The sequence below is a fragment of the Dipodomys merriami genome, unplaced genomic scaffold (genome assembly GCF_024711535.1).
Source record: "Dipodomys merriami isolate MVZ:Mamm:240054 unplaced genomic scaffold, mDipMer1.0.p SCAF_271, whole genome shotgun sequence".
Lineage (NCBI taxonomy): Eukaryota > Metazoa > Chordata > Mammalia > Rodentia > Heteromyidae > Dipodomys > Dipodomys merriami.
Genome location: NW_027204171.1, coordinates 355,989 through 379,703, shown reverse-complemented (window position 1 = coordinate 379,703; position 23,715 = coordinate 355,989). Strand labels below are relative to the sequence as shown.

Below are 23,715 nucleotides of genomic sequence, written 5' to 3'. Positions count from 1 at the left end.
CTACTTGAGCAGACTTGAGTGTGCTAGTCATTTCACTCATCCTTTGTTTCTCATCTGTAAAATGGGTCCACAGCCCCACTTTAAGATTGCTTTGAAAGGCCTAAAGCCTGAGTGCAAACTGCGCTGACACACAGTTCCTGCTCCGTAAGGTTTGTGATTCCAGTAGAGCTGTGCACATCCCTTCTTCTCCCTACCCAGGCAGCAAATCACACCACACCAACTCTGTGTCCAAATGTTGCTTTTATCTTTCAGGATGAAAGATGTTCACAGTATCAAAAGTAAAGAATTGAAAAAAAAATAACCAAAAAAAAAAACCAAACACAAAGAGAGCAGTGTTGGGCCAGCAGTACCCTCAGCCCCTGGCCGTCAGGCCAGCCCTGTCCCTGGGATGAGTGTGGAGGCTGCATAGCACCAGGAAGCGGCTCTGCTGAGGTCCTGGGGACCCAGCACAGCATGGCATCCGTTCAGCTTTTGGTTGGTCCGGGACCGTGGGAGCAGGGAGGGTCAGGGCGTGTGGGCAGGGCACGTGGAGGGAGACACTAGAGACTTTCAGCTTGCAGTTGAGGCCTCAGGATGACTTGCAGAAGCTCAGCCTGGGCAGGGCAGAGAAAAGAAAAGAGCAGGATCATGGTGAGAGAAGGCCTGTGTCCTGGCCTCCCCACGGGCCCCTGTGGTAGTGAGAATAGGCAGCTTCTGGTCCAAAAACATGGAGCAAATTCACTAGATCCAATCATCCAACAGAAGCTGAAGCTGAAGGCTGTGGATGGCACTGGGATGTGGCCAAGGGGTAGATGCTTGCCTAGCAAGTGCAAGGGCCTGGGTTCCACCCCCAGTAATGCAAAAGTAGGGAAAGGCCCTGCTAGGGAACAGAGCTCAGTCCTGGAATCCTAGAGATATTCCTTGGGGACGATCCTTGAAGAACCCAGGATCCTTGTGCAGAAGCAAAGCCTTCCAGGTCAGGGCTGAATATGAGCCCAGCGCTGATGTCTGCTTTCCCACTGGCGGGTACAGGAGGAGGCAGGCCCTGCATTCAAACCCCTTCCTTGAGCTCCAGGGACTCAGCAGTGCTTACTGCTCTACTGGGGCTCCTGGCCCTGCCCTGGTGGACAGTGAGGAGGGTCAAAGGACAGTACTTATGAGAGAGGAAGGTATCAGCCGAAAGGCTGGATTTGGTTTCCTGGATGACAATGGAATTGGACTGTAGAAGGAGAGGTGAGCCCTTTCCTCTCAGCTGGGATAGAAGGTGAGGTGCAGGGGGTCTCTACTGTTTCTTGTGGAGGCTGATGAGACAGAAGGGCACCCTTGTCCTTGGAAGATTTTCCTGGGGTACAGACATCTTGGTCTGACAAAGATCAGAGTCCTACCGCTGAGAGCTGAGGACAACTGGGGGAGTCTGAAGAGAGCCCCAACTGGGGGGAGGGACACCGGTGCCACTGGGAGCCTGAGCTCTAGGAAGTCCACGACTTTAGTCCAGAGAAACTCTCACGAGAGAGAATGGCGGTGAGAGGGGACCTCCCAGGCACCCCCCGTCCCAGCCTCTTGCTACCTGCAGGAGCTGTGCAGCTGCTAGTTGCTGGAAAGGCCTGGCTCCAGGGAGACTGCCCGGCACCGAAACCTGCCCGCCTATGGCCCTTTCCTTCTGCACCAAGGTTCCTGGCCCACAAACATCCTCCCTATGCCAATAGGTCTGATAAAAGGTTCTCTGCAGGTGTCCGGAGGGAGGCCAGCGTTCCTGTGGGAACCAGGTCTCTTCTTCCACTAGGTGGCTTGGCTCCCAGTTCACTGAGGGGAGTCCTGTTTAGGGGGAGCCTCCAGGGTTAGATGGCCTACACAGCCTTGCTCTACCTCTCCTACTTCCTCACTGCTCCCTCAGGCTCTTCTCATACTGGGCATCTGCCTTGGGGACCCCGCAAAGCCCCAGGCCTGATCATCTAGGCGCTCAGGGGGCAGCTGGGTTGGTGGTGACCATTCAGAATGGCAGTCCAGGAAGATCCTTCAGGAACACGGGCCAACGGGGGCGTGGAGAGGGCCTGGCCAGGGAGGAGAGACAGACGGACAGAGAGGTCCGAACCAGCAGCCACAGAAGACTTGGAGCCTAGACCTTCAGACACTGTAGGTGGCTGCGGAAGCAGACATAGCAGGGCTGCCAGACCGCAAGGCCTACTCCCTGGCCCCGGCCTGGTGTGGTGGGGCACGGGAAGGAGCGGCACAGCACGCGGGAAGAGGTCTCTACCTCACTGAGCTGTGCTGGGAGTGGTCTTCTTGAGGCTGAAGTTGGTCCAGTTCACGGCAACTTTCTGACGGGTTTGCTTTGCAGAATCCAAACAGAACCTGGAGGGTTTGGGAGCCACGGGAGAAGCAGTAAGCGGTCCCCTCCTTCCTCGCCCGACCCCCTGGTGGAGCTGGGGTACGCGGCCGAGAAGCCGGCTGGCTCTGTACAGCCAGCGACTCGCAGGTGCTGGGGCTGGCAGGCACAGGGGCCTTGCCAGCTGGGCATCAGGGAAGAGTGCAGGAGGACAGTGAGGCTGCCCTGAGCCACGGCTCCCTGCATCTTCTGGCACTGGATGGAACTGGTTTCGGTTCACCCTTGGCCCTTTGTATACCTCACTTATCTGGCCAGCTCAGACTGAAGTCTTCAGGGTTCCTCTTGGTATCCCCTTTTCCAGGAAGGCCTCTGGGCCTGCCCCTGCCCCACAGGTGGCTCCCCCCTGCACCCTCCCATCACACCCAACACTCTAGTGGCGCTGGTGGCTAGGCTGTGGATTTCTAGATCCCTCCCGGTCTACTGTGTTCACAGAGGCTGGACCATGCAGAGCAGATAACGTCCAAGTGAAGGAAGCTGGGAAAGGCCTGGTTCTTGGGCCCTGACATGCTTCCTTCTCCCCATTCACGGCAGCTCCCTGGGCTCCAGCAGACACAGCAGGTGGCAGGGTCTGGAGGGCTGGGGAGGCTCCCACCCAGAGATCAAGGCGAAGGAGCAGGCTGGTTTGAGCCCCGAGGCCCGCGTGGGCTCCCTCAGGGAGCGGAGGGCAGCGCCCACACCTACCTCTTGAAGTACTCCACCTCCCGGTCAGTCTCATCCATCTCCGTCCCATCCATGTCCTTGGGCAGGAACACATCGTCTAGGAAGACACAGCCAGGGGGGCTCAGTGCCCGCGGCCAGGCCTACGGGGTCATGCTCTGGGGGCAGCGCTGCCCTCCACCCCGTGGCCGGGCGGGGGTGAGGGTCAGCCCCTCGGCTCCTGGTGCACTCACCCAGCGAGGAAGCTGACTTCTCCTGTTTGTGGCGGCTCCTCCGGCTGCGGCCCTTGCCCTGGGGCAAACTCTGGGGCCTGGCTGGGCCTGAGGGCGGCACAGACTCCTGCTCTGGAGCCCGTGCCTTGGCCTCGCCCGGCCAGTTCTGCCAGGAGCTGCCCTTCTCCTTCGCAGTTTTGGAGCTGTCTGCCCAGCCTGGTCCTGGCCGGCTCCCTCGGCTGCCCTCTCCAGCCTCAGCACAGCTGCCTCCTTTGGGAGGCTCAGAGGCCCTGGTTGGCAGCTTGGAGCCAGGCACTTGGCTCTTGGCACTAGGAGTGTCTAGGCTGTCTGGAGGCGGGGGGGCGGGGCTCGCCTCGCTCTTCTTGGCCTGAGCGCCCTGTCTCTTGCCCTTCTTTGGCTTCCCCACAGTGGCTACAGGCTCAGACAGTTCCTGTTTGCAACTGGGTGCCTCCTTTGAACCGGGCTCCTCGGAGCTGGGGTTGCCCGGCTTAGGTGTCTTGACCCAGATCACCCGGGACAGGTTGGGCACGGTGTTGAGTCTCCGCACCAGGCCATTCTCAGGGACAATACCAGGTGGGGGGCCCCTCACCTCTGTCCATGGTGGGTGGGGGCCTCTCATTTCTGCCCATGGCGGGGCTGGCTCGCCTGGAGCTTGTAACGTGTGGTTCTGGGGGGATCCCAGAGTCAAGGGGGACAGGTCAAGGTTGATGTCAGGCTGTTGGTCAGAGGAGCCGTTGAGGTCTGAGGGGACTAGATTTTGGGGTTGCGACTCCTCAGCCCCCTCCTTGATGAAGCCGCTGCTGTCCATGCTGAGCTCGCACACGCTGAAGCTGGCGCGGACGGAGTCCTTCACAGTGCTCTTGATCTCCTGCAGGCGGCTGCTCAGGAAGCTGTTGACCCGCTCCAGCTCCCGGTCAGGCCACTCTAAGAGCCTCTCTTTGGCAGGCCTTGGCTCCTGGCTTCCAGAAACACGATTCGCCTGCTTCAGACTTTCTGCTGCCAACCGGGCCTTCTCTTTCTCCTGCTAATACAAGAGGCAGTGTCAGCAGAGGCCTGCCAACTGCTGGGCTTAAAGTGACGCCTGACCCATCGGCCCGGGGCCCAGCTTTGCCAAGAATCTGCTGGAGGCAGAGCTACAGCACCTTGGCCTGCTTTCCCACCTGGCAAGAAAGTGGGTGAACTGCTATCAGACAAGTACCAATCTGGGGGGGGGGGGCAGAGTGCAAGATTTTTACATCTGGTTTATTAACACTTGTTTTGGTTTATTCTGAGCCTGCCTGAGTCCTGGGGTCTAAGGGCTAAGGTCTCAAAGGGACAGCATTTGCCTTGTGGATATTGAAGGAAACCTTGAGCAATTCCAGTGCACTCATCTACAAAATGGGGACAATGATTTTGGAGTGGAGACCAAAATGGGGACGCTGACGAGGAAGCTGGCGGCTGGAGAGGCGGTCTTGCCAACGCTGTGGGTGGGTGGCAGAGAAAAGCCGAATGAGTCTGTCCTCTGAAAAGGACTCCCAACGGTAGGTAAGCTACACACAAACACATAGCACCTCCTCATGCCGTGGCTGGCTACTTCAAAGGGGGCCCTGCCCTTAGAAAGGCCCTGGCTGCTCAGCTAGCCTTAGGCAATTAGGTCTACAGCTAAAGTATGCCCTGCAGAGACACCAATGTAGATTCTGAGCTCAGGGAAGGACTGGGAGGCTCTGAGGCCTGACCATGGAAGCCAATCAGCTTTGATACACCTGCGTGAGAATGCATATCAGCCTATGGCTGGGTTACTCCACCACTGTGACAGGAGAGCAATGCATTGTATTCTGGCATTAGCAACAGGAGACAAATGCCAGCTCACCTGTTTCTGGTCTACTTGGAGATAAGGGAGAGAAGAGAAGCCACTTCAGAGTCCACCTAAAGAGGGCACACTATTCTGACAGGGGGCAGGCACTTACTTTCATCGCTTTAGAACACTTGTTCCATGACTGTCTTCAGAAGACTTGGGACAAATCACTTATTCTCTTTGAACCTTAACTTCCCAGTTTATAACATAGGAAGAAAAAGCACCTGCACCTCACTAGTTTGTACATGAGCAGCCATGTGCCAAGGCTGTGCTTTAAACGATGGGGGCTCAGGTGGGCAGCAGCATGGCCTCCAGCATTTCCAGCTTTGGAGGCGATGGTGATGGGCCTTTACCCACACCAGCCCAGCTCTGTGCCTGTTATACACTGGGCTTCTCTGCAACATTTCACTTGCCGGAAAAAGGCTAGCTGCTCAATTAAAAAGTCTAAGGGATACCGGGCACCCATGGCCCATGTCTGTCATCCTAGCTATTCAGAAGGCTGAGATCTGAGGATCATGGTTCAAAGCCAGCCTGGGCAAGAAAGTCCGTGAGACTCATATCTACAATAAACCACTAGAAGACCAGAAGTGGTGCTGTGGCTCAAGTGGTAGAGCGCTCGCCTTGAGCTGAAGAGCTGAGGGACAGTGCCCAGGCCCAGAGTTCAAGCCTCATGACCAAGAAAAAAAACAAAAACACAAAACCAGCCCCAGCAGGAAAATCTGCTAAGACTCTTATTTCCAATTAAGCACCAAAAAAGCTGGAAGTAGAGCTGTGGCTCAAATGGTAGAGCATTAGCTTTGAACACAAAAACTCAGGGACAGACTGAGAATGTGGCTTAGTGGTAGAGTGCTTGCCTAGCGTGCATGAGGCCCTGGATTCCATTCCTCAGTACCACATAAACAGAAAAAGCCAGAGGTGGTGCTGTGGCTCCAGCAGTAGAGTGCTAGCCTTGAGCAAAAGAAACTCAGGGACAGCGCCCAGGCCCTGAGTTCAAGCCCCAGGACTGGCAAAAAAAAGCCCAAGGACAGTACACACACACACACACACACACACACACACACACACACACACACACACACACACACACACACACACACACACACACACACACACACACACACACACACAGTTTGAGTACTGTCAAACCATATACACTGGGAGCAAGAAAAAGAGAATGTACAGAAATCACATCTGTTCCATACCAAGAGCCTGGCTCCATTTGTAATTGGTCTCAGTCAATCCTTACTACTGTCCTTGCTAGACAACAGATGAGGAATCTTGCTTGCCTTTGGGGAGAGTCTGGAACAGGCTCAAGGATACTTTGCTGCTAAGTGGCAAAGTCAGGATAACCCATCAGAGACAGAAGGTGTTCGATTTAGTTTGCCCACCTTGCACTGCTTAGTTATTGACTGTGAGGCGGGAGGCTGGGCATGAGACCCTGTCTCTGTCCCCAACTTTAGTGTGCTGAGGAGGCAGCCATGAAAATGGGCTGTTTTGTTCAGAGTAACAGAGAGTGCTACCTAGGAAGAAAGCACGGGGCGCTATTATCCCAGACTGGAGGTAGCACTCGCACAGGTGGTTGGAGTGATCCTGGAGAACGAGAGGCCACAGCAAGTGCAGGTGGAAAGGCTGGGAGGGGGAAAGCATGCCGTCAGAGAATGGGAAGCATTCCCTACAGCCTGGCTAGGGTAGGAGGGTCAGGGGCGACTTAGGGACAGGAAGGCAGGTCGGAAAGGGGAGGTGGAGGAAGGTGGCCAGCTAATGGGCTGGATCCTGAACAATGTGGGTTTGGGCCTGAGGTGATGCTGAGCCACTGAAGGCTTAGGAAGTATGGGTAGTAGGTGGAGAGGTGGCCTGGCTTACGCTGTCCCCCTGGGGAAGTACTACAGTCCGGTTTGGTTTTGGGTGGGAGGAGAAGAAAGCCCATCCTGAGACTGCTAGCAACCACTATGGCTGCTTCAGCAGTCTCCACGGACGGAGCGTTCCCAGGCGCCAGGCGCTCTGACAGGCTTCCCATGTGTTATGTTATTCTCACAACCATCTATGCCGCTGGTTCCTGTTAGTCTCATTTTACGGATGCAGAAACTGAGTCTTGGAGGCGCAGTGATTTGCCGAAGGTCATACAGCAAGTGTGGCAGAGCCAAGCTTCCAACTGAGGTCCGATTCCCAGGCCAGCTGTTCTGGGTCCCCATGATGCAACCCTCCCCCCTCACCCCAGGACAGTACCCGGGGCTCGGGGCAGGCAGCAGGGCGGACGGCGGTGCCCCTGACTGGACAAACGAATGGGGAAGAAAAGGCAGGCCTCTTTGGAGGAAGATCACGAGCTTAGTTTTGGCTATGGCGCGTCAGAGGTACCCGAGGGGTTTCCTGAAGAGGATCCCAGAGGCAGAGTTGGACATTGGGGTGAAGTGCAGGGAGGAAACCCTACCTACATCTTCTCTTCCTCAGGGAGAGGTGCTCAAGGAGGGCTAGGAGGTCACAAAGGAGACAGGAATGTTAAAAGACAGGTAAGAAATCTGGTGAAGATGGTAGTCCCACTGTTTTTTTTTATGCTGGGGGGGGCAGGGGGAGGAGCCTAAGACAAGCACAGAGTACATCGAGGGTCATGTAAATAGAATGAGAACGGAGCCTCTCCTGTGGATGGGAATGGAGAAGCCTGTGGAAGGCTGACGAGGCGGGGAAGACAAGATGGATGCTGTTTTTTCAAGGACTGTGGCTGTGACGAGAGCCAATGGACTGGAGGACAGGACAAGCTACAAGAACTGTCTGCTGTTGACATGGAGCAGAGGAAAAGAGTTCATGTGTGGTGGGAACTGCCCCAGAGACCTCAGCCCCCCCCCCCCAATGTCACCTTCTTAAGGCATGATAAGATGAGGAATGATTAGTGGGTGGGGTGATTGGGGTCAGGTCTGCCCAGTGATGGCCCATTTCCTCGGTGAAACAGGAAAAACCAAGTAAGGGGATCTGGAGAAGGCCTCCAAGTTGGAGAACAGAGTTCTGACAGAAGGACCGTGTGACTGGGTGTGAGGCGGAGCTCCCCAGGAAAGTGGACACTCACCCAGTGGGGTGTTCAGCTTGACCCAGGCAGTGTTATCGTCCAGCTGCAGAAGGGCAGCTTTGTTGCTGCTGTTGTTGTTTTGCAGCATGGGTAATGGGGCAAGGAACTGAGAGAGTTGTAAGGGGGGACTGAACGATGGGTTCCATTTGTGCTTGCTCTTGTATCAATACTCAATTTAAGCGAGCGAGTGCTGGCTCGCCCAGAGAAGAGGAAAGGGCAGATGGCAGTATTCAGTATGGGAAGAGGAGGGGCTGGAGTCTAAGCCTCAATGGATCAGGGTGAGGAGACAAAGGCAAGAATGATGACTGGAAGCGAGAGCAGGAGCGGACTGAAAGCTTCACCCCTCTCCCAGGATAGGGGAGGCCCTTATCACATGGCTGCTGGAAGCAGGGTTTGGGTGGACAGGAAAGCTCAGGAGGTGCAGGAAGCTAAGGTCTAAACAAAGAACAGCTAGACGCCCGGGGCTCACACCTGTAGTCCTAGTTACTCAGGAGGCTGAGATCTGAGGATCACAGTTGGAAGCCAGCCCTAGCAGAACAGTCCCCGTGAGAATCATCTCCAATGAACCTCTCTAAAACAGAAGTGGCACTGTGGCTCAAAGTGGTAGAGAGCTAGACTTGAGCAAGAGTTCAGGGACAGCGCCCAAGCCCTGGACTGATCAAAAAAAAAGAAAAAAGAAATAAGCAGATGACACCAACTATGTCTGACTGACACTGTGTCTGCCCGTGTGTGTCCATCCCTGCATGTAGCTCCAGGTCTGTACATGGCAAGTAAGGTCTGCTTGGTCAGTCTGAGCATCTAGGCTGGGCCTGGCACACAGTGGCTGTGCAGAGAACTTCGGAATTAGGAAGAAAAATCTGGAGAGATGCAGGGTGTGTCGGGAGTATGGCAGAATGGCCTGTGGATGCTTCACTGGAGACTAAGCTTGTCAAGAAGAGGCGAGCGGACAGCACCCCAGAAGGAGGAGGAGGAGGAGGAGGAGGAGGAGGAGGAGGAGGAGGAGGAGGAGGAGGAGGAGGAGGAGGGCTGTCTGGGGGCACAGGGGGCCTGGGAACTGCTGAGGGCAGTCTCTGGGGACTTTGGTAAGCAATGCTACCCCAAGAGGCCAGAGAGCACTGAGGCCCACACCTCCGGATGGCAAATCTGGTTAAGAGCAAGAAAGGGCTGACTCCGGCTCACTACATCCGGCTGCAGAAGGATCCCGGGCTGTCCTCTGGGCTGGAAAGACATGGAGAATCACTTCTGCCTTCCACATCACTAGGACTGGGCTGTTTGACCATCCAGAAATTGAACTAGCTGGCTGTCAACCCCAAATCTCTTCAGATGCTGGGCTCCCGAGGGGGGCACTGTGCAGACGTAGCTGGGGGCAGGCAGGCAGGCGAAGAGGTAATGAAGCCGCAGGGACCAGCGCTCTAGCCCTGGAGGCCCATCCAGCAGGGCTGCCTGGGAACAGCTCCCTGGGTTCAGTCCTCAGTGCTGAGCACTGCGTCATTCCCATGGCTTCAATTACGTCTCTGCGCTGGTAACTCCTATTCCCGCACCTCCAGCCCCACTGGCTCGTCTCCTGGGAACGCCTCCGAGGCACCGTGCCCCGACTGCTTCCAGTCTTGCGCTCGGTCGGAGGCGCCACCATCTTCCTTGCCATCACCCGGGAGATGTCCCTGCTTCCATCGCCCTGTCTTGCCATCCGCTCCCAGGCCTGTCACCTGTGCTCTCCGCACGTCCCTCTTCTGCCGCAGCCCGTCCCTCCCTCAACCAGCTCTCCCTCAGCTCAGCCCTGCCTGAGGCATCCAACACCAGCTCCCCCTGGCCTTGTGCTGTCTGTCCCTTGTTCCCACTGTCCGTCCTGCCTCTGCTGTTGTCAAGGTGCTGTGGGGCACGCCGCGCCGGCGGCCAGCAGCGCCCTCCTGATGAATCTGTCCTCACGCCCCGCGACTCAGCTGGAGTCGGCCTCTTAAGCCAGCTCCAGGGGGCTGCCCTCAGCCTGGGACTCCACACCTGCTAACGGGCCTGTCCACTTCTGGGCCAGTGTCCTCACTGGACTCAGCTTCTCCCAGGTGAGGACTTCAGTGCATCACCCCTTGGCTCCCAGGATCTGTGGAAGTAGCTGCTGATGCCAAGTCCTGGGTTTGGAGGAGGCCGGCAAGAAACTTGAGGCTCAGAGACTTTTCCTCCAAGGACTCGCCCCAGGTTCCCTGCCCCTGCTGCCTCCCAAATTCATCCAGACCTTCCCCGCCGCGGCGAGCCACGCCAAGGCCTCTGGCGGCCAGCACCATCCATGCCCCGGATGGCTCAGGGCTTGGGGTTCCTCGGGGGGAGGAGAGGCGGTAGAGCTGAGCTCCCCCCCCACACCCACCTTCTTTTTCAGCTTGTGCCGGGCCCGCTTGGCGGCCCTGGCGCTGTTGGGGACTTTGGGCTCCGTGCTGTTGATGAATTCCAGCAGCTCATCCACATCTCGGTGGTCCACGGTGGGCTCCCCAGGGATCCCGCCCAGGGCGCCCCCCTTCACGGGCAGCTCCTCTTTCCGCCTGGTCAGCCTCGAGCGGAGCTTCTCCCGGATCTCGGTATAATTCCGACTCGTCGGGGCAGCGGGCGGCTGGGGGAGGGGGAGGCGCTGACATTACACCCCGGGCCTGGGAGCCCCCGCAGCAACTCCCCACCCGCGGGCACCACGGATGTGGTGAGGAGCCGCAGCCGTTCTCTCTACCATCCGCCAAGGCCAAACGGCCTCGCCCTTAGCAGGCTCAAGCTGAGGCTGCCACGAGTGAAAGGAACGGGGAGGGGGAGCGAGGGGTGGGGGGAGTGGGGGTGGGGGACAGACAGGACATGGCTTGGGGAACACGGACCGGGGAGCCAGGGAAGCCGGTTTGAGGCTGGCTTTCGTCACTCAGAAGCTGTATGACCTTGGGCGAGTCACCGGGGCTTTGTGAGCCTCCATTTTGTCATCTCTAAAACCGGGATAACAGAGCTCAAAGGTGACAAGGAGCAAACGACTGCCATTTTTCCTATCCTCCACTGCTCTGCCCTGACCGGAGAGCCCTTTCTTTCCTCTTCACCTTAGGAGACTTCTGAACTGCTTTTCCCCTGTCCAGAGGCCGCATGGACTCTGATCTGAGCCTCCTTCCTGGCGCCATCTGTGCTCACGGCCTGTCCCTCTCGGCTGGCTGTCACACTTGGGGACCTGAGAAACTCTGCGCTTCCATTCTGCCTTCAGCACGCACAGGTGTTCACTTCTCTGGGCTTACACACGTATACATACTCATCAGAACCATAGCTTTCTCTCTGCCACTTCCTTTCCTTTGGCCTAAGGAGAAAAAGTCAATCTGAAGAGAAACCACGAGAAGAGCAAAGGCAGCAAAGCGTTCCAAAAAATAAAAATAAAAATAAAATCCCAGACCTTACACAGGTGCCGTGAGGCTCGAGCGAGCGGCGCAGGTGTGAGGGCTCGCCGGGCCCTGGGCAGTGGCGATCGGCAGGAGTGAGGGGCGTCTGGGGAAGAGCGTGGGGCGCCTTGGCTCACCTGGGCTGGCCCCCAGCCCTCACTGGCCCGGGGGGGCTCACTCACCGCATTGTGGCCGAAGAACTCACAGTAGCAGCAGTCGCAGAACTTCCCGTCTCGCTGGTGGGTGGAGGACGAGGTGCAGGAGCTTCGCTCAGAGCTGCTATCCTCTTCCTCGCCCAGCCCCTCGTCGGCCTCACAGGGCTGGGGCAGCTGGCAGGCTAGGCCACTGTGTGCAAATTTGTGCCCCTTGCACCCGGGGTCCCTGCTGTAGGGGAAAAGACAGGCCCAGGTGTGAGGGTGAGGGGTGCTGGCACAAGCCACCCTGCCTGTCCCCACCATGCCAGGGCCACTCACAACACCAAGGGCAACAACCCCCTGCCAGTCCCTCAGGGCCATCCAAACACAAAGGCTGCCCCTCTGGAAAGCTTTCTGGATGCCTGCTCTGCCAGTACCTACAAAGCGCCCACTGCTCAGGGCATCATGTGGATGGATACCTCGCGTGCTAATGTAATGGTCTGTCATTTGGCACTAGATTGTACCAGCCAAGGCCAAGAGGCTATACCACTTCGATTTGGTGATCACTGTACCTATAAGGACAACCTTGAACATAGCAGTTGCTCAGTAAGTAGGGTCCAAACTCATCAGCAAGCTAACGGCGCCCCCAGGGGGACACGCGCAGGTGCTGTTAATGAGGTCAGTGTCTGTGTCTACTTTCTAAGGTCTTAATGACCTCAGTGTGGCTTCAGTTCTTCCTTAACCAGGGGCTCTAAATTGAGGGGGAGGGCGGGGGGGGGGGGGGGAAGCAAATGAGTCAGCACAGTGCCTGTAATTCCAGGACTAAGAGGCTAAGGTAGGAAGACAGAGTTCAAGACCAGCCTGGGCTGACCCTAATAATAAATGGGTCAATAGGTCTCATGGCCTACAGATTATTAAGAGCTATTGCCTGTGCCAGCTCTGTACTCAGCAAGTACCAGTCCTGCAAAAATAGGTGTTTTGAAGTGGTCTAGAGACGGAGGCACCCAGTGCTCACAGCTCTGGCCAACAGGTGGCAGGATGCTAGCCTGTGTCCTTCCACAGTCCTACCTCTGGATTCTGGAAAGCACTAGGGGCTGTTACATAAAACATGTCCCATGGGCTGGGAAGGTGGCTCAGTGGCAGAGCGCTTGCCTTGCATGCATGAGGCCCTGGACTCGATTCCTCAGCACCACATAAGCAGAAAAAGCCAGAAGTGGCATCATGGCAAAAGAAGGTTAGGGACAGTGCCCAGGCCCTGAGTTCAAGTCCCAGAACTGGAAAAAAAAAAAAATTCTCCCAGTGTATGAGACACAGGCTGACAGGTCCCAGAACTGGAGCTGGAAAGAACTAGAGCCCTAGGGGCCAGCAACAGCTGAAGGGCGGCTGCAGGATGGGGCTGAGGCATGGGTGGAAGGAGGCAGGAATATTAAGCCATGTGGAAACCAAGTTCTTGGGGAAGGCTAATGTTACCCTCTTCTGTGGGAAAGGACAGAAAGGTTGGGGCAGGGTTTTAAAAAATAAATGGTTAGCTGGGCGCCAGTGGCTCATGCCTGTAATCCTAGCTACTCAGGAGGCTGAGATCTGAGGATCACGGTTCAAAGCCAGCCCGGGCAGGAAAGTCCATGAGACTCTTATCTCCAATAAACCACTAGAAAGCCGGAAGTGGCGCTGTGGTTCAAACAGTAGAGTGCTTGCCTTGAGCTGAAGAGCAGAGGGACAGCATCCAAGCCCAGAGTTCAAGCCCCACGACTGACCACAATAAATAAATGGGTGATCAAACAGTAAAATATGTTAATACACAGGGGTAGAGTCCCATGGTTTAACTCCTTTGAACAATTAACTGACAGTATGCCAAAATGAATGCCAGGCAGCTGAACCATGTCTTATTTAAGGAAAGTGGGGTTTAGGGGTGAATGTATGAATAGAGGAATGGTGGGTGAGTAGTCATATACTACTACTACTAATATTCAAATATAGTCACATACTTGAATATAGTCATAATACCACATATTGGGAAATGGAAGGAGGAAAGGAGGGGACAGGCAGGGTTGGAAGAGATGGGATGGGAGGAAAAGGATGGAAGGAGTGACACCAATCACCATGCACTGTACACATAAACTGCATATTGGCCCCAAATCCCTGTATACAGCTAAAAAATAAAACATCTTTCCCAGCCAGGCACTGGTGGCTCACCCCTGTAATCCTAGCTACTCAACAGGCTGAGATTGGAGGATCACAGCTTGAAGCCAGCCTGGGCAAAAAAACCTCGTGAGATGGGGCTGGGAAAGTGGCTCAGTGGTGGAGCGCTTGCCTTACATGCATGAGGCTCTGGGTTCGATTCCTCAGCACCACATAAAGCAGAAAAAGCTGGAAGTGGCGCTGTGACTCAAGCGGTAGGGTACTCGCCTTGAGCTGAAGAGCTGAGGGACAGCGCCCAGGCCCCACGACCAACCAAAAAAAAAAAAAAAAAAAAAGTCAGTGAGACTCTTATCTCCAATAAACCACTCAGAAAACTGGAAGTAGAGCTGTGACTCAAGTGGTAGAGCGCTAGTCTGAGACAAAAGAAGTTCAAGGACAATGCTTAGGCCGAGTTCAAGCTCCAGGGCCGGCACACACATACAAAGTCTGGACGTGATTAAATGTCCAGGAATAGGAGAAAATAAATAAATTAGGCCAGAGCCATATGGTAAGATGTTACATGGCCAACGGAAAGTGTGTTAACTGGAGAGATGATCACAATGTAAAGATAATTGCTGCGGGGCTTAGTGGAAGAGTGCTTGCCTAGCATGCATGAAACCCTGGGTTTGATTCCCCAGTACCACATACACAGAAAAAAGAAAAGAAGAGAGAGATAATTGCTGCAGCAGCTGGCAGGGACTGGAGAGGAAGGCAGGGAGTACCTATGATCTTAGCACTCAGATCGTTCATGGCCAGCTTAGGCTTTATAGCAAGACTATCTCAAAACAAAAAAATTGCTACACACACACACAATTACCATACATAGATTAGAGCATGTCATTTATACACAGAATCTGGCCCCCCCCCAAAAAAAATCACAATACATGTCCTGGTGGCTCACACCTGTAACCCTAACTACCCAGGAGGCTAAGATCTGAGAATCGCAGTGTGAGGCCAGCCAGGACAGGAAAAGTCCATGAGACTCATGTCTAATTAACCACCAAAAAAACAGAAGTAGAATTGTGGCTCAAAGTTGTAGAGCACTAATCTTGAGCAAAAGAGCTCAGGGACAGTGTCTCATGCTCTAAGTCTAAGCCCCACGACCAAGCAAAAAAGAAAACAATAACAAAAAAAAAACTAAACAAGATCACAATGTTAGAAGTTTATCTTTCAGTTGTGAGGACATACACTTCTGAACTGTTTCAAGCTGAAAAACCAATTTTTTTTTTTTTTTTTGGTCAGTCGTGGGGCTTGAACTCTGGGCCTGGCATTGTCCCTGTGCTCTTCAGCTCAAGGTGAGAGCTCTATCGCTTGAGCCACACCACCACTGGTGGTTTATTGGAGATAAGAGTCTCATGGCCTTTCCTGCCCGGGCTGGCTTTGAACCGTGATCCTCAGATCTCAGCCTCCTGAGTAGCTAGGATGACAGGTGTGAGCCACCAGCGGCCAGCTGAAAAACCAATTCTTTTCTAATTGGAAAAACAGTGGTAGGAATGGATGCTTCACACCTGTAAGTAATTGTAGCTACTCAGGAGGCTGAGATTTGAAGATTCAGAGCCAGCTTGGGCGGAAAAGTCCATGAGACTCTTATATCTCTCATTAACCAAGAAAAGCTAGAGGTGTGGCATAGGTGGTCGAAAAAGAAAAATATGCCATCCTTTGTTTAATTTTTTGGTGCTAGGGATTGAACCAAGGTCCTTGACAGGCTAACTCTGTGCTCTACCATTAAGCCTACCCTAGCACAATCTACTTTTTCGCTTCTACCCCAAAGGCCCCCGTGGTCAAAGTTTTCCCAGTCTCCAGTTGTAGTGGCCTGGGGCCCTGCACACCGTTCACTTACCTGTGAGTGCTAGGGAGTGGCTGGGAGCTCGGCGGTGGGAGAAGAGGCCCGCTGCAGTGCCCGCTGCAGTGCCCGCTGCAGCCCGAGAATGGTGGAGGCATCTTCAGGAGGGGCATGCTGGTGGAGGGTAAGTGGGGACTTTGACACGGCCCTGGGGGGTGGGGGGCAGTGGCAGCAGACACAGGGCACTCGGAAGCCTGGGCAGGGAAAGATGTCGCTGGGGTGTTGGGGAGCAGGTGCGGGTGGGGCGGTGAGCCAAAGGAACCAGGATGAGAAGGGAGGAGAGACACTGGCTGTGGGGCGTGGCCCGTGGGGCTGTTAGGGGGAGCAGTGAGGTCTGAATGCTGGTGGTGCTCCGAGATGGGGAAAGCCTCACCTGTGGGTGGAGTGGAGAGAGAGAGAGGTCAGAACTGAGAAGCCGGCGGGCTCACTGCCATGGGGCCCCGCTTAGTGTGATTGGAGCACACACACAGCCTCTCAGCCTGGGAGTCAGTTCGGGCAGCAGCTTAGCTGGACAGGTGTGAAGAGACCAGGCCTAAGGGAGAAGGCACTGGGAATGCTGGCCCTGAGTAGGGCCACAGGCCTCTCTGCTATAGCGCCACCAGCAAATGCACATGCTCTCTGTTCTCTGGGTCTGCCCAGGACCTGACTGCTCACAGGCATTTCTCAGGCCTGGGACAGGAGCTGCGGCAGGCCTCGGCTCTGTTCTGGGACACGTAGACCAGAAACCAGTTGATGCCTGACTCTCAGAAGGCCACAGATTTCAGAGGGGAACTGGGGAAAGGTTCTGATGACACTCTGCCTCATAGACCAAAGTAGCTAGAATTACAGACTGCTCAACTCATCTAATTCTGGGGCCAAAACCATTGAAGAACTCTGGCCAGGTGCTGGTGGCTCACACCTGTCATCCTAGCTACTTAGGAGGCTGAGATCTGAGGATCGAGGTTCAAAGCCAGCTCAGGCAGGAAAGTCCCTGGAGACTCTTATCTCCAAATAATCACCAGAAAACCGGAAGTGGCTCAGTGGCTCAAGAGGTAGAGCGCTCGCCTTGAGTTGAAGAACAGTGCTCAGGCCCAGAATTAAAACAAAAAAACAAAAAAAAAAACAAAAAAAAGAACTCTGCCTCTCCATTCAGAGGTAGGACAGTCATTCATATTCATGTCATAATTTGGGAATTCAAGGGATTTTTCTCTGGGTCTCTGAGGAATAGCCTAGAGTCCAAAATAGGCTTCTACAGCTTCCAACTCTCTCATCAGTAGGGCAGCTGGCACTGCCAATCTCTGGTGGAGATCGAGTTAGTTCTTCACCACCCCTCAGGTGGGGAAAATAGGCTATCCATCGTGCTGTAGAGCAAGTGTTAGTGACCTAAGTCCTACTGCCTTCCCTACGGGCCCTTCTGCTATGAGAACCAAAGAAGCCCGGGCAAGCTTTTCCCTGCAAGCACTATTTAACTTCACAGTTCAGGGGAGCTGCTTCACAGAGACAGTCAAGCCTAGGTTCTCCTACTGCATCAGAAAGCTCCATGCTTTATTATCTAAATAACCGATCCCTGATGAGAGGGAAATGCAGCCACCTACACCGAGGAGTCACCTCTCTCCCGAGCTTAGAGACTCACCGGGGATGGCGGGACTCCCAAGGGAGCTGCCTGGCATGGCCCCCGCTGTGTGCGGGGAGTTCCACAGCCCCGAGAGCTTATGTGCCGACAGGAACGAGCTGGGATCCCAGTCCCCTGAGTTCCCATGGCAGGAGGAGGAAGAGGAAGATGAGGATGATGAAGAGGAGGACGAGGAAGAATGAGAGTCACCCCCACAGGACTGTGACTTGCAAGATGAGTGTGACAAGGAGATCTGGAAAGGAGGAAGAAAAGGACTCATGTCAAATAGTGAAGCTGACCCTTTGCTGCCTCCGTTTACCCCCCTAGCATACTCTGTCCTCCAGGCTTTTGTGCCGTTGCCAAAGCACAACTACAGCAACCCAGGCTGAAGTTCAAGCAAGAGTCAGGCCTGTGCAGGGAGGGGCTTGGTGAGCTCAGTTCCATGGATGTACAGCTAAGCCTTCCTGTGAACATGGGCCTCTGGGGAGTGGGAAGAACAAGAATGATGTCTTAACACCAGGAATCTTGGAGGTAAAATGATCCTGGGGTTGACACCGATGGCTCACGCCGATAGCCCTAGCTACTCTGGAGGCTAAGATCTGAGGATCAGAGTTCTAAGCCATCCCCCTGAGCAAAGTCAGTGAGCCTGATCCCCAATTAACCTCCAAAAAGCTGAAAGTGGCGCTGTGATTCAAGTCGTAAGGAGTGCCAGCCTTAAGCAAAAAAAGAGAGTGTGTGGCCCTGAGTTCAAGCCCCAGGACGGGCACTGCATCAATAGAACCGTCCTTGGCAAGAGTCTGCAGGGAACGAGGGAGGGCCTGGCCGCAGCTCATGGGATGGCGGACTGCCAAGCTCCCAGCTATGAGATGCAACTGACTGGGCTACATTTCCAACTCGTCACCTTTGCTCTCTGGCTGCCTTCCCAACTGTCACAGACTTGCGGGCGGCCAGGTGACAAGGGGGCAGGATGGCAGTCGATGGGATCCATGGGCGGGAGGGGAGCATCTTGTGCTGAGGGGTTTCTCCTTCCCTTCATTGGAACCAAAGCTGCAAAGGCTGGGTCCACGCAGCCGTGCACGGAGGGACCCTCTCAGCAGCAGTTACCTACCGCCACTGCGTGTTCTCGACCCGTCTGCCTTTCGTCTTCTTCCATGCTCTTCCGGCAACTCTGGCAAACCCACAGGGGCATCTCGCCTAGGAGATTCTTGACGAGCTTTGGCATGAAGTCAGGGGGCAGCTTCTCACCCTGCAATACCAGTCCGTTTTGTGAAGGGCCTTCTTCCCAGCCTTTGCGTTCTCGATGACACAGCAGGCAGCATGTCTGCACAGACTGGCTGGAGGTAGGGGGAACCTGTTCAACAGACAGACATGGGGTTTCCCGGGGGCGGGGGGCGGGGGGGGAGGTTTTCCTTAGAGAAATGCCAGTGGTGTTCAGAATACCCCTTATTAGGTTAGGCACTTCATCAACACAATTTAGTTTCAGTCCTTGTAGCAGCTCTGCAAAACAAGGTGTTCTTACTTGCATTTTTACTTATTTTTAGATAAAGACTACAAGATGTTAAATCAGTTGCTCAGGGTTACAGAGCTGGTGAGTGGCTGAACCTTATTGAGTCTGACTCCAAAGCTCATGCCCAGATGCCCTAATGCCCAGATATCCCCGGTCTCAAGGAACTAAAAAAAAAAAAACAGATGGATGAGCTGGGAATGTGGCCTAGTGGTAGAGTGCTTGCCCTTAGCATGCATGACGCCCTGGATTCAATTCTTTTTTTTTTTTTTTTGTCAGCCATGGGGCTTGAATTCTGGGCCTGGGCGCTGTCCCTCAGCTCTTCAGCTCAAGGCGAGCGCTCTACCCCTTGAGCCACAGCACCAATGCTGGTTTTCCAGTGGTTTATTGGAGATGAGAGTCTCACAGACTCTCCTGCCCGGGCTGGCTTTGAACCGTGATCCTCAGATCTCAGCCTCCTGAGTAGCTAGGATTACAGGCGTGAGCCACCGGTGCCGGGTTTGGATTCAATTCTTTGGTACCACGTAAAAAGAAAAAGCCAGAAGCAGAGCTATGGCTCAAGTGGTAGAGTGCTAGCCTTAAGGAAATGAAGCTCAGGAACAGGGCCCAGGTCCTGAGTTCAAGCCCTAGCACTGGCAAAAAAAAAAAAAAAAAAAAAAAAAAAAAAGAAGATGGCTCTTTCCTGTCTGGCATGTCTAGGAAAGGTCAAGATCCTATGGGAGGAAAGGATGCCTTGAGTCAATGCAGTTTGGGAGAATGTGCACACTTTTTTAGGATTACAAAAATGGTTTGAAGTTTGTAGAACTAGTAAATATGTGTGTATGTATCTATGTATGTATGTGTGTACATAGATACATACACACACACACACACACACATATACATATATATGTATATATATATTATGTAAATTTTCCCCTCCTGGTCCTAGGGCTTGAAATCAGGGCCTGGCACTGTCCCTGAACTTCTTTTGCTCAAAACTAGCACTTTACCACTTGAGCCACAGCACCACTTCCTGTTTTTTCTGAGTGGCTTATTGGAGATAAGAGTCTCCTAGACTTTTCTATTCCCACTGGCTTCGAACTATGGGCCTCAAGATCTCAGCCTCCTAAGAAGCTAGGAATACAGGTGTGAGCCACCCAACTCATGCTTTCCTTCTCTCTATCTAGATATGTATGTATATAAATGTGTGTGTGTGTGTGTGTGTATAAATGTATTTTTTTTTTAAAGAAGCACCAGCTCAATTGAAAGTTGGTGGATAGGTGCACCAGACCCTGGTGCTCCGAGGAGGAGGCAGGAGGGATGGTGGAGTCATGCATTCTAATCTCAGCTCCACCACTATCAGCCAGATGACCTTGAGCAAGTTATTTAACTGTGATGGAGATACCCACCTACCTTGCAGAGCTGTTGTGAGGGTGGCTGCAAAAGCAGGTGAAGTGCCTAGCCCTGCACATGCTGGAGCGTAGGCCCAGCACAGTCAGTACTTGGTCTGTTTATTTCCCTCCTAGGACAAATCAAACCCAGAAATATAAGACTGAAGGCTTTCTTTGAGATTGAGGGGTCCTGACTGGGAGACTAATCATATTTGGATTTAATGCCCCCAATTTACTGGCTTCTCCTGCAATTCTGTAGTTCCCCTCCCACTGGCCCTGCGCATGATCTCATCACTCTTTGGCCAACAGAACATTAGCAGATGTGCTGCAAGCGTAAGCTTGAAAACTGCGTACATTTCCTGTTTCCATGCATAGCTGGGCTTGCTCACTCTTGGGCCTCTAAGGTGTGATCAGGCTGGCTCCCAGCAAACTGGCCAAATGACCAGAGATACCTGAGGGAGCCCAGCTGAGATCAAAAAGGCCTGCCCAGATCAGGAAGCAGACTCAAGGAAAGGTAAATGGTTGTTTTAAACCACTAGTTCTTTGGGTAGTCTGTTCTGCAACAACAGGCGACTCTGTAATCTTCCCAAGTTAACCCTCACTGGGTGGATATATATCTGCAGCAGGTGCCATCATCTGTGCTGGGAAATTAGCTCCACAAAGAGCTGGCATTAAGCTACCCTTGAACTTCCAATGTTATAATGACATTCACCTGGGCCCATCTCGTTCCTTAAAAACAAAAACAAGAACAAAATCCAAAAGTGTAATGAAACGTAGCGGGGGAGAACCCAGTATTTGAACAAGAGTACCAGAGATACAACTCCTGCCAAGGGGATGTCTTATTAAGCAAAGTAGTTCATGTAAACTACCTAAGAAGCCACTGTGGAGAGCATCTCACAGAAGGGGAAAGGCCTTTTCAGAACTGCGTTCCATAGCTGTAAAGTGCAATATGGGCTCTTAGTGGAGGAGGGAGGCCACTACAAGTCTCTTTCCCTATGATGAGAATAATACTATTAAAGCAAACTCCAAATAGGAATTTTACCACAATAGTTCTGTTTCACTTGGGTTCTAAAGTAATTACATAGGATGAAAATCTTGTATGAGTAACATTATTTGAGATATACATATATAATATATACATATATTTGATATAGTATGTATTTACTTGGTGTTAACAGGGAATCAATCCAGGGCCTCTTCTTATGACTGCAATATACAATGTATATAGTTTTACAGGTATGGGCAAGAATTGAATTGACTAATGCATAAAGCACTATACCAAAAAATGCTTTTGTTTTCTTTTAAAAAGCAAACATGCAAGCCAGGTGATCGGTGGCTCTCACCTAGCTACTCAGGAGGCTGAGATCGGGTTTAAAGTCAGCCGGAACAAGAAAGTCCATGAGACTTTAACCGCCAATTAACCAAAAAGCTGAAATGGTGATATAGCTCAATGTGGTGGAGCTCTAGCCTTGAGCATAAAACTGAGGGATAGTGCCCAGGTCCTTAGTTCAAGCCTTAAGACCCATGTGTGTACACACACACACACAGACACACACACACACACACACACAAGCAAACATACAATTAGTAAGTGTGTGACCAGTGAGACTGTACTTAGTGTGAAAGTACTTGGGAGCACTGGGATGCACTGGACACACTTGCTTGGGCAGTAACCCTGGGCCACCATCATTTAACACTGAATGGTACCGGCCAAGTTCTACTTCTACACTGCCCTAATTTACCATCTGTGTGGTACTGGTCAAGTTTTACTTACCCTGTTTACTCATCTGTAAAATGGATCAAGTCCTAATTTGTAGGGTCAACTAAGAGTTAAATTCAATAAAGCATCAAATCCAGTGTTAGGCACATAATATTTTGCTTGACAGGACACTAATAACATGACCGGGAAGAAAGCGAAACAATAAATGATCGGTACTTTGTAAGAAACAAGAATCTTTCACAGGCAACGAATGCATGGGGACTTGGATATCTCAATCTCTGCCCTCAATTTCATGAAGTCAAATGCCTAAGTTCTCCAACTACTCTATACTTCCAGACCTCAGCTGGATGGGGCTAACAGCCCAGCATAAATGCAGACTTCTCTAGGCGTTCCTAGGAGACTCTTCCGATTCACCTCCCCTCTCCTTTACTCACCAAGCACAAGGGCCTTGGTCATAGCATTTGTGCCTTCCATCCTAATTACTTATCTGTTCTTCTGTTCCTTCTACTAGGCACAGGCACGAGGTGTGACTCCAGCCTGGATCCTCCTCTAGAAAGCACAAGTCTGGCTCAGGGCATAGGCTCAGCTGGGCTTATGGTTGCTAGAGCAGATTGGGAGATGTGCCCATGGCAATACAAAAGGTAGAGACCGTTTGGTGTGCTTGAAATTACTGCTCCTGGGGGCTGGGAAGGTGGCTCAGTGGTAAAGTGCTTGCCTTGCATGCATGAGGCCCTGGGTTCAATTCCTCAGCACCACATAAGCAGAAAAAGCCAGAAGTGGCGCTGTGCTTCATGTGCTAGAGCACTAGCCTTGAGCTGAAGAGCTGAGGGACAGCACCCAGGCTGAGTTCAGGCCCCACGAACCACCAAAAAAAAAAAAAAAAAAAAAGGAAAAGAAAAGAAAAGAAACTGGAAGTGGCACTATGGCTCAAGTGGTAGAGCGCTTGCCTTGAGCTGAAGAGCGCAGGGACAGCGCCCAAGCCCAGAGTTCAAGCCCCGCGACTGACCAAAAGAAAAGCAATTACTGTTCCCCAGGGAGAAAGAGCCACATCTCCCCCCTGGACTTGTACCTGAATGGTTCCAATTTCTATTGTGGAATGAGGATGACTGCCTTCTTTAGGGATGACAGGATGTCCTTCGGTTAATGAAAATAATGAGCCAAATTGATACACAAAATAAGTGATCTGCTACCCAACGGAAGTCACTTTACAGTACACCTATTTTCCAGGATAAAGAGAGAAACTCCAGATAGAGACAAAGCTGGCAAGCTTGAGACATTGGGAGAAGGTGCTCAACCTACTATCCAGGCCTAAGGAGCTGCTGTACCCTCAACAAATCTACACTGGACATGGGTATATCCGCTATCCTATTTGAGTTTTATACTTAAATCCTTCTTTCATGCTCACTCAGGGGCACCCTTGATACTTATGTCTTAACCCCTAGATCCTGATGCTTCCTCTGATTTCAATGTGCTGTGCAGCAGGAAACTTTTCTCTCTCCTCTATCTTCTCCCCAACATTTTCTCTCCCACCATTTTCCTCTTTCTCCTTTTCTTTCTTCCTTCCTTCCTTCCAGTCCTGGAGCTTGAACTTGAGGTGCGGATATTTTTTTGGCTCTACCACTTGAGCCATGGCTCCATTTTCCGCTTTTTGGTAGTTAATTGGAGATGAGAGTCTTGCAAAACTTTCCTAGTAGGATGACTTTTAACCATGACCATTCGATCTCAGCCTCCTGAGTAGCTAGGATTATAGGCATGAGCTACCAGCGTCCGGCTTTTGTTGCTGGTACTGGTGATTGAACTTAGGACATAGTTGAGCCCCATCTCCAGACATTTTTGTTTTTA

At 52.8% G+C, this 23,715-nt stretch overlaps 1 protein-coding gene across 11 annotated transcripts in view; it reads right to left on the bottom strand.

The window, feature by feature from the left end:
• Positions 1-221: 221 nt before the first annotated feature.
• Positions 222-23,715, bottom strand: part of Fam193b (family with sequence similarity 193 member B) — a 36,072-nt gene continuing 12,578 nt past the window's right edge. For 4 of the 11 annotated variants that reach the window (XM_070036456.1, XM_070036463.1, XM_070036464.1 and 1 more), the window contains 9 exons: positions 18,385-18,627; positions 17,298-17,529; positions 15,683-16,058; positions 11,713-11,914; positions 10,504-10,743; positions 3,256-4,279; positions 3,047-3,122; positions 2,234-2,331; positions 222-593 (listed from right to left, as the gene is read on the bottom strand). In XM_070036456.1, coding sequence (XP_069892557.1) covers positions 2,235-2,331; positions 3,047-3,122; positions 3,256-4,279; positions 10,504-10,743; positions 11,713-11,914; positions 15,683-16,058; positions 17,298-17,529; positions 18,385-18,627 — 2,490 coding nt within the window. In that variant the 3' untranslated portion in view covers positions 222-593; position 2,234. Of the gene's footprint in view, positions 594-2,233; positions 2,332-3,046; positions 3,123-3,255; positions 4,280-10,503; positions 10,744-11,712; positions 11,915-15,682; positions 16,059-17,297; positions 17,530-18,384; positions 22,623-23,715 lie in introns of those variants that run through there. The other 7 variants (XM_070036457.1, XM_070036467.1, XM_070036465.1 and 4 more) reach the window with 6 other exon arrangements.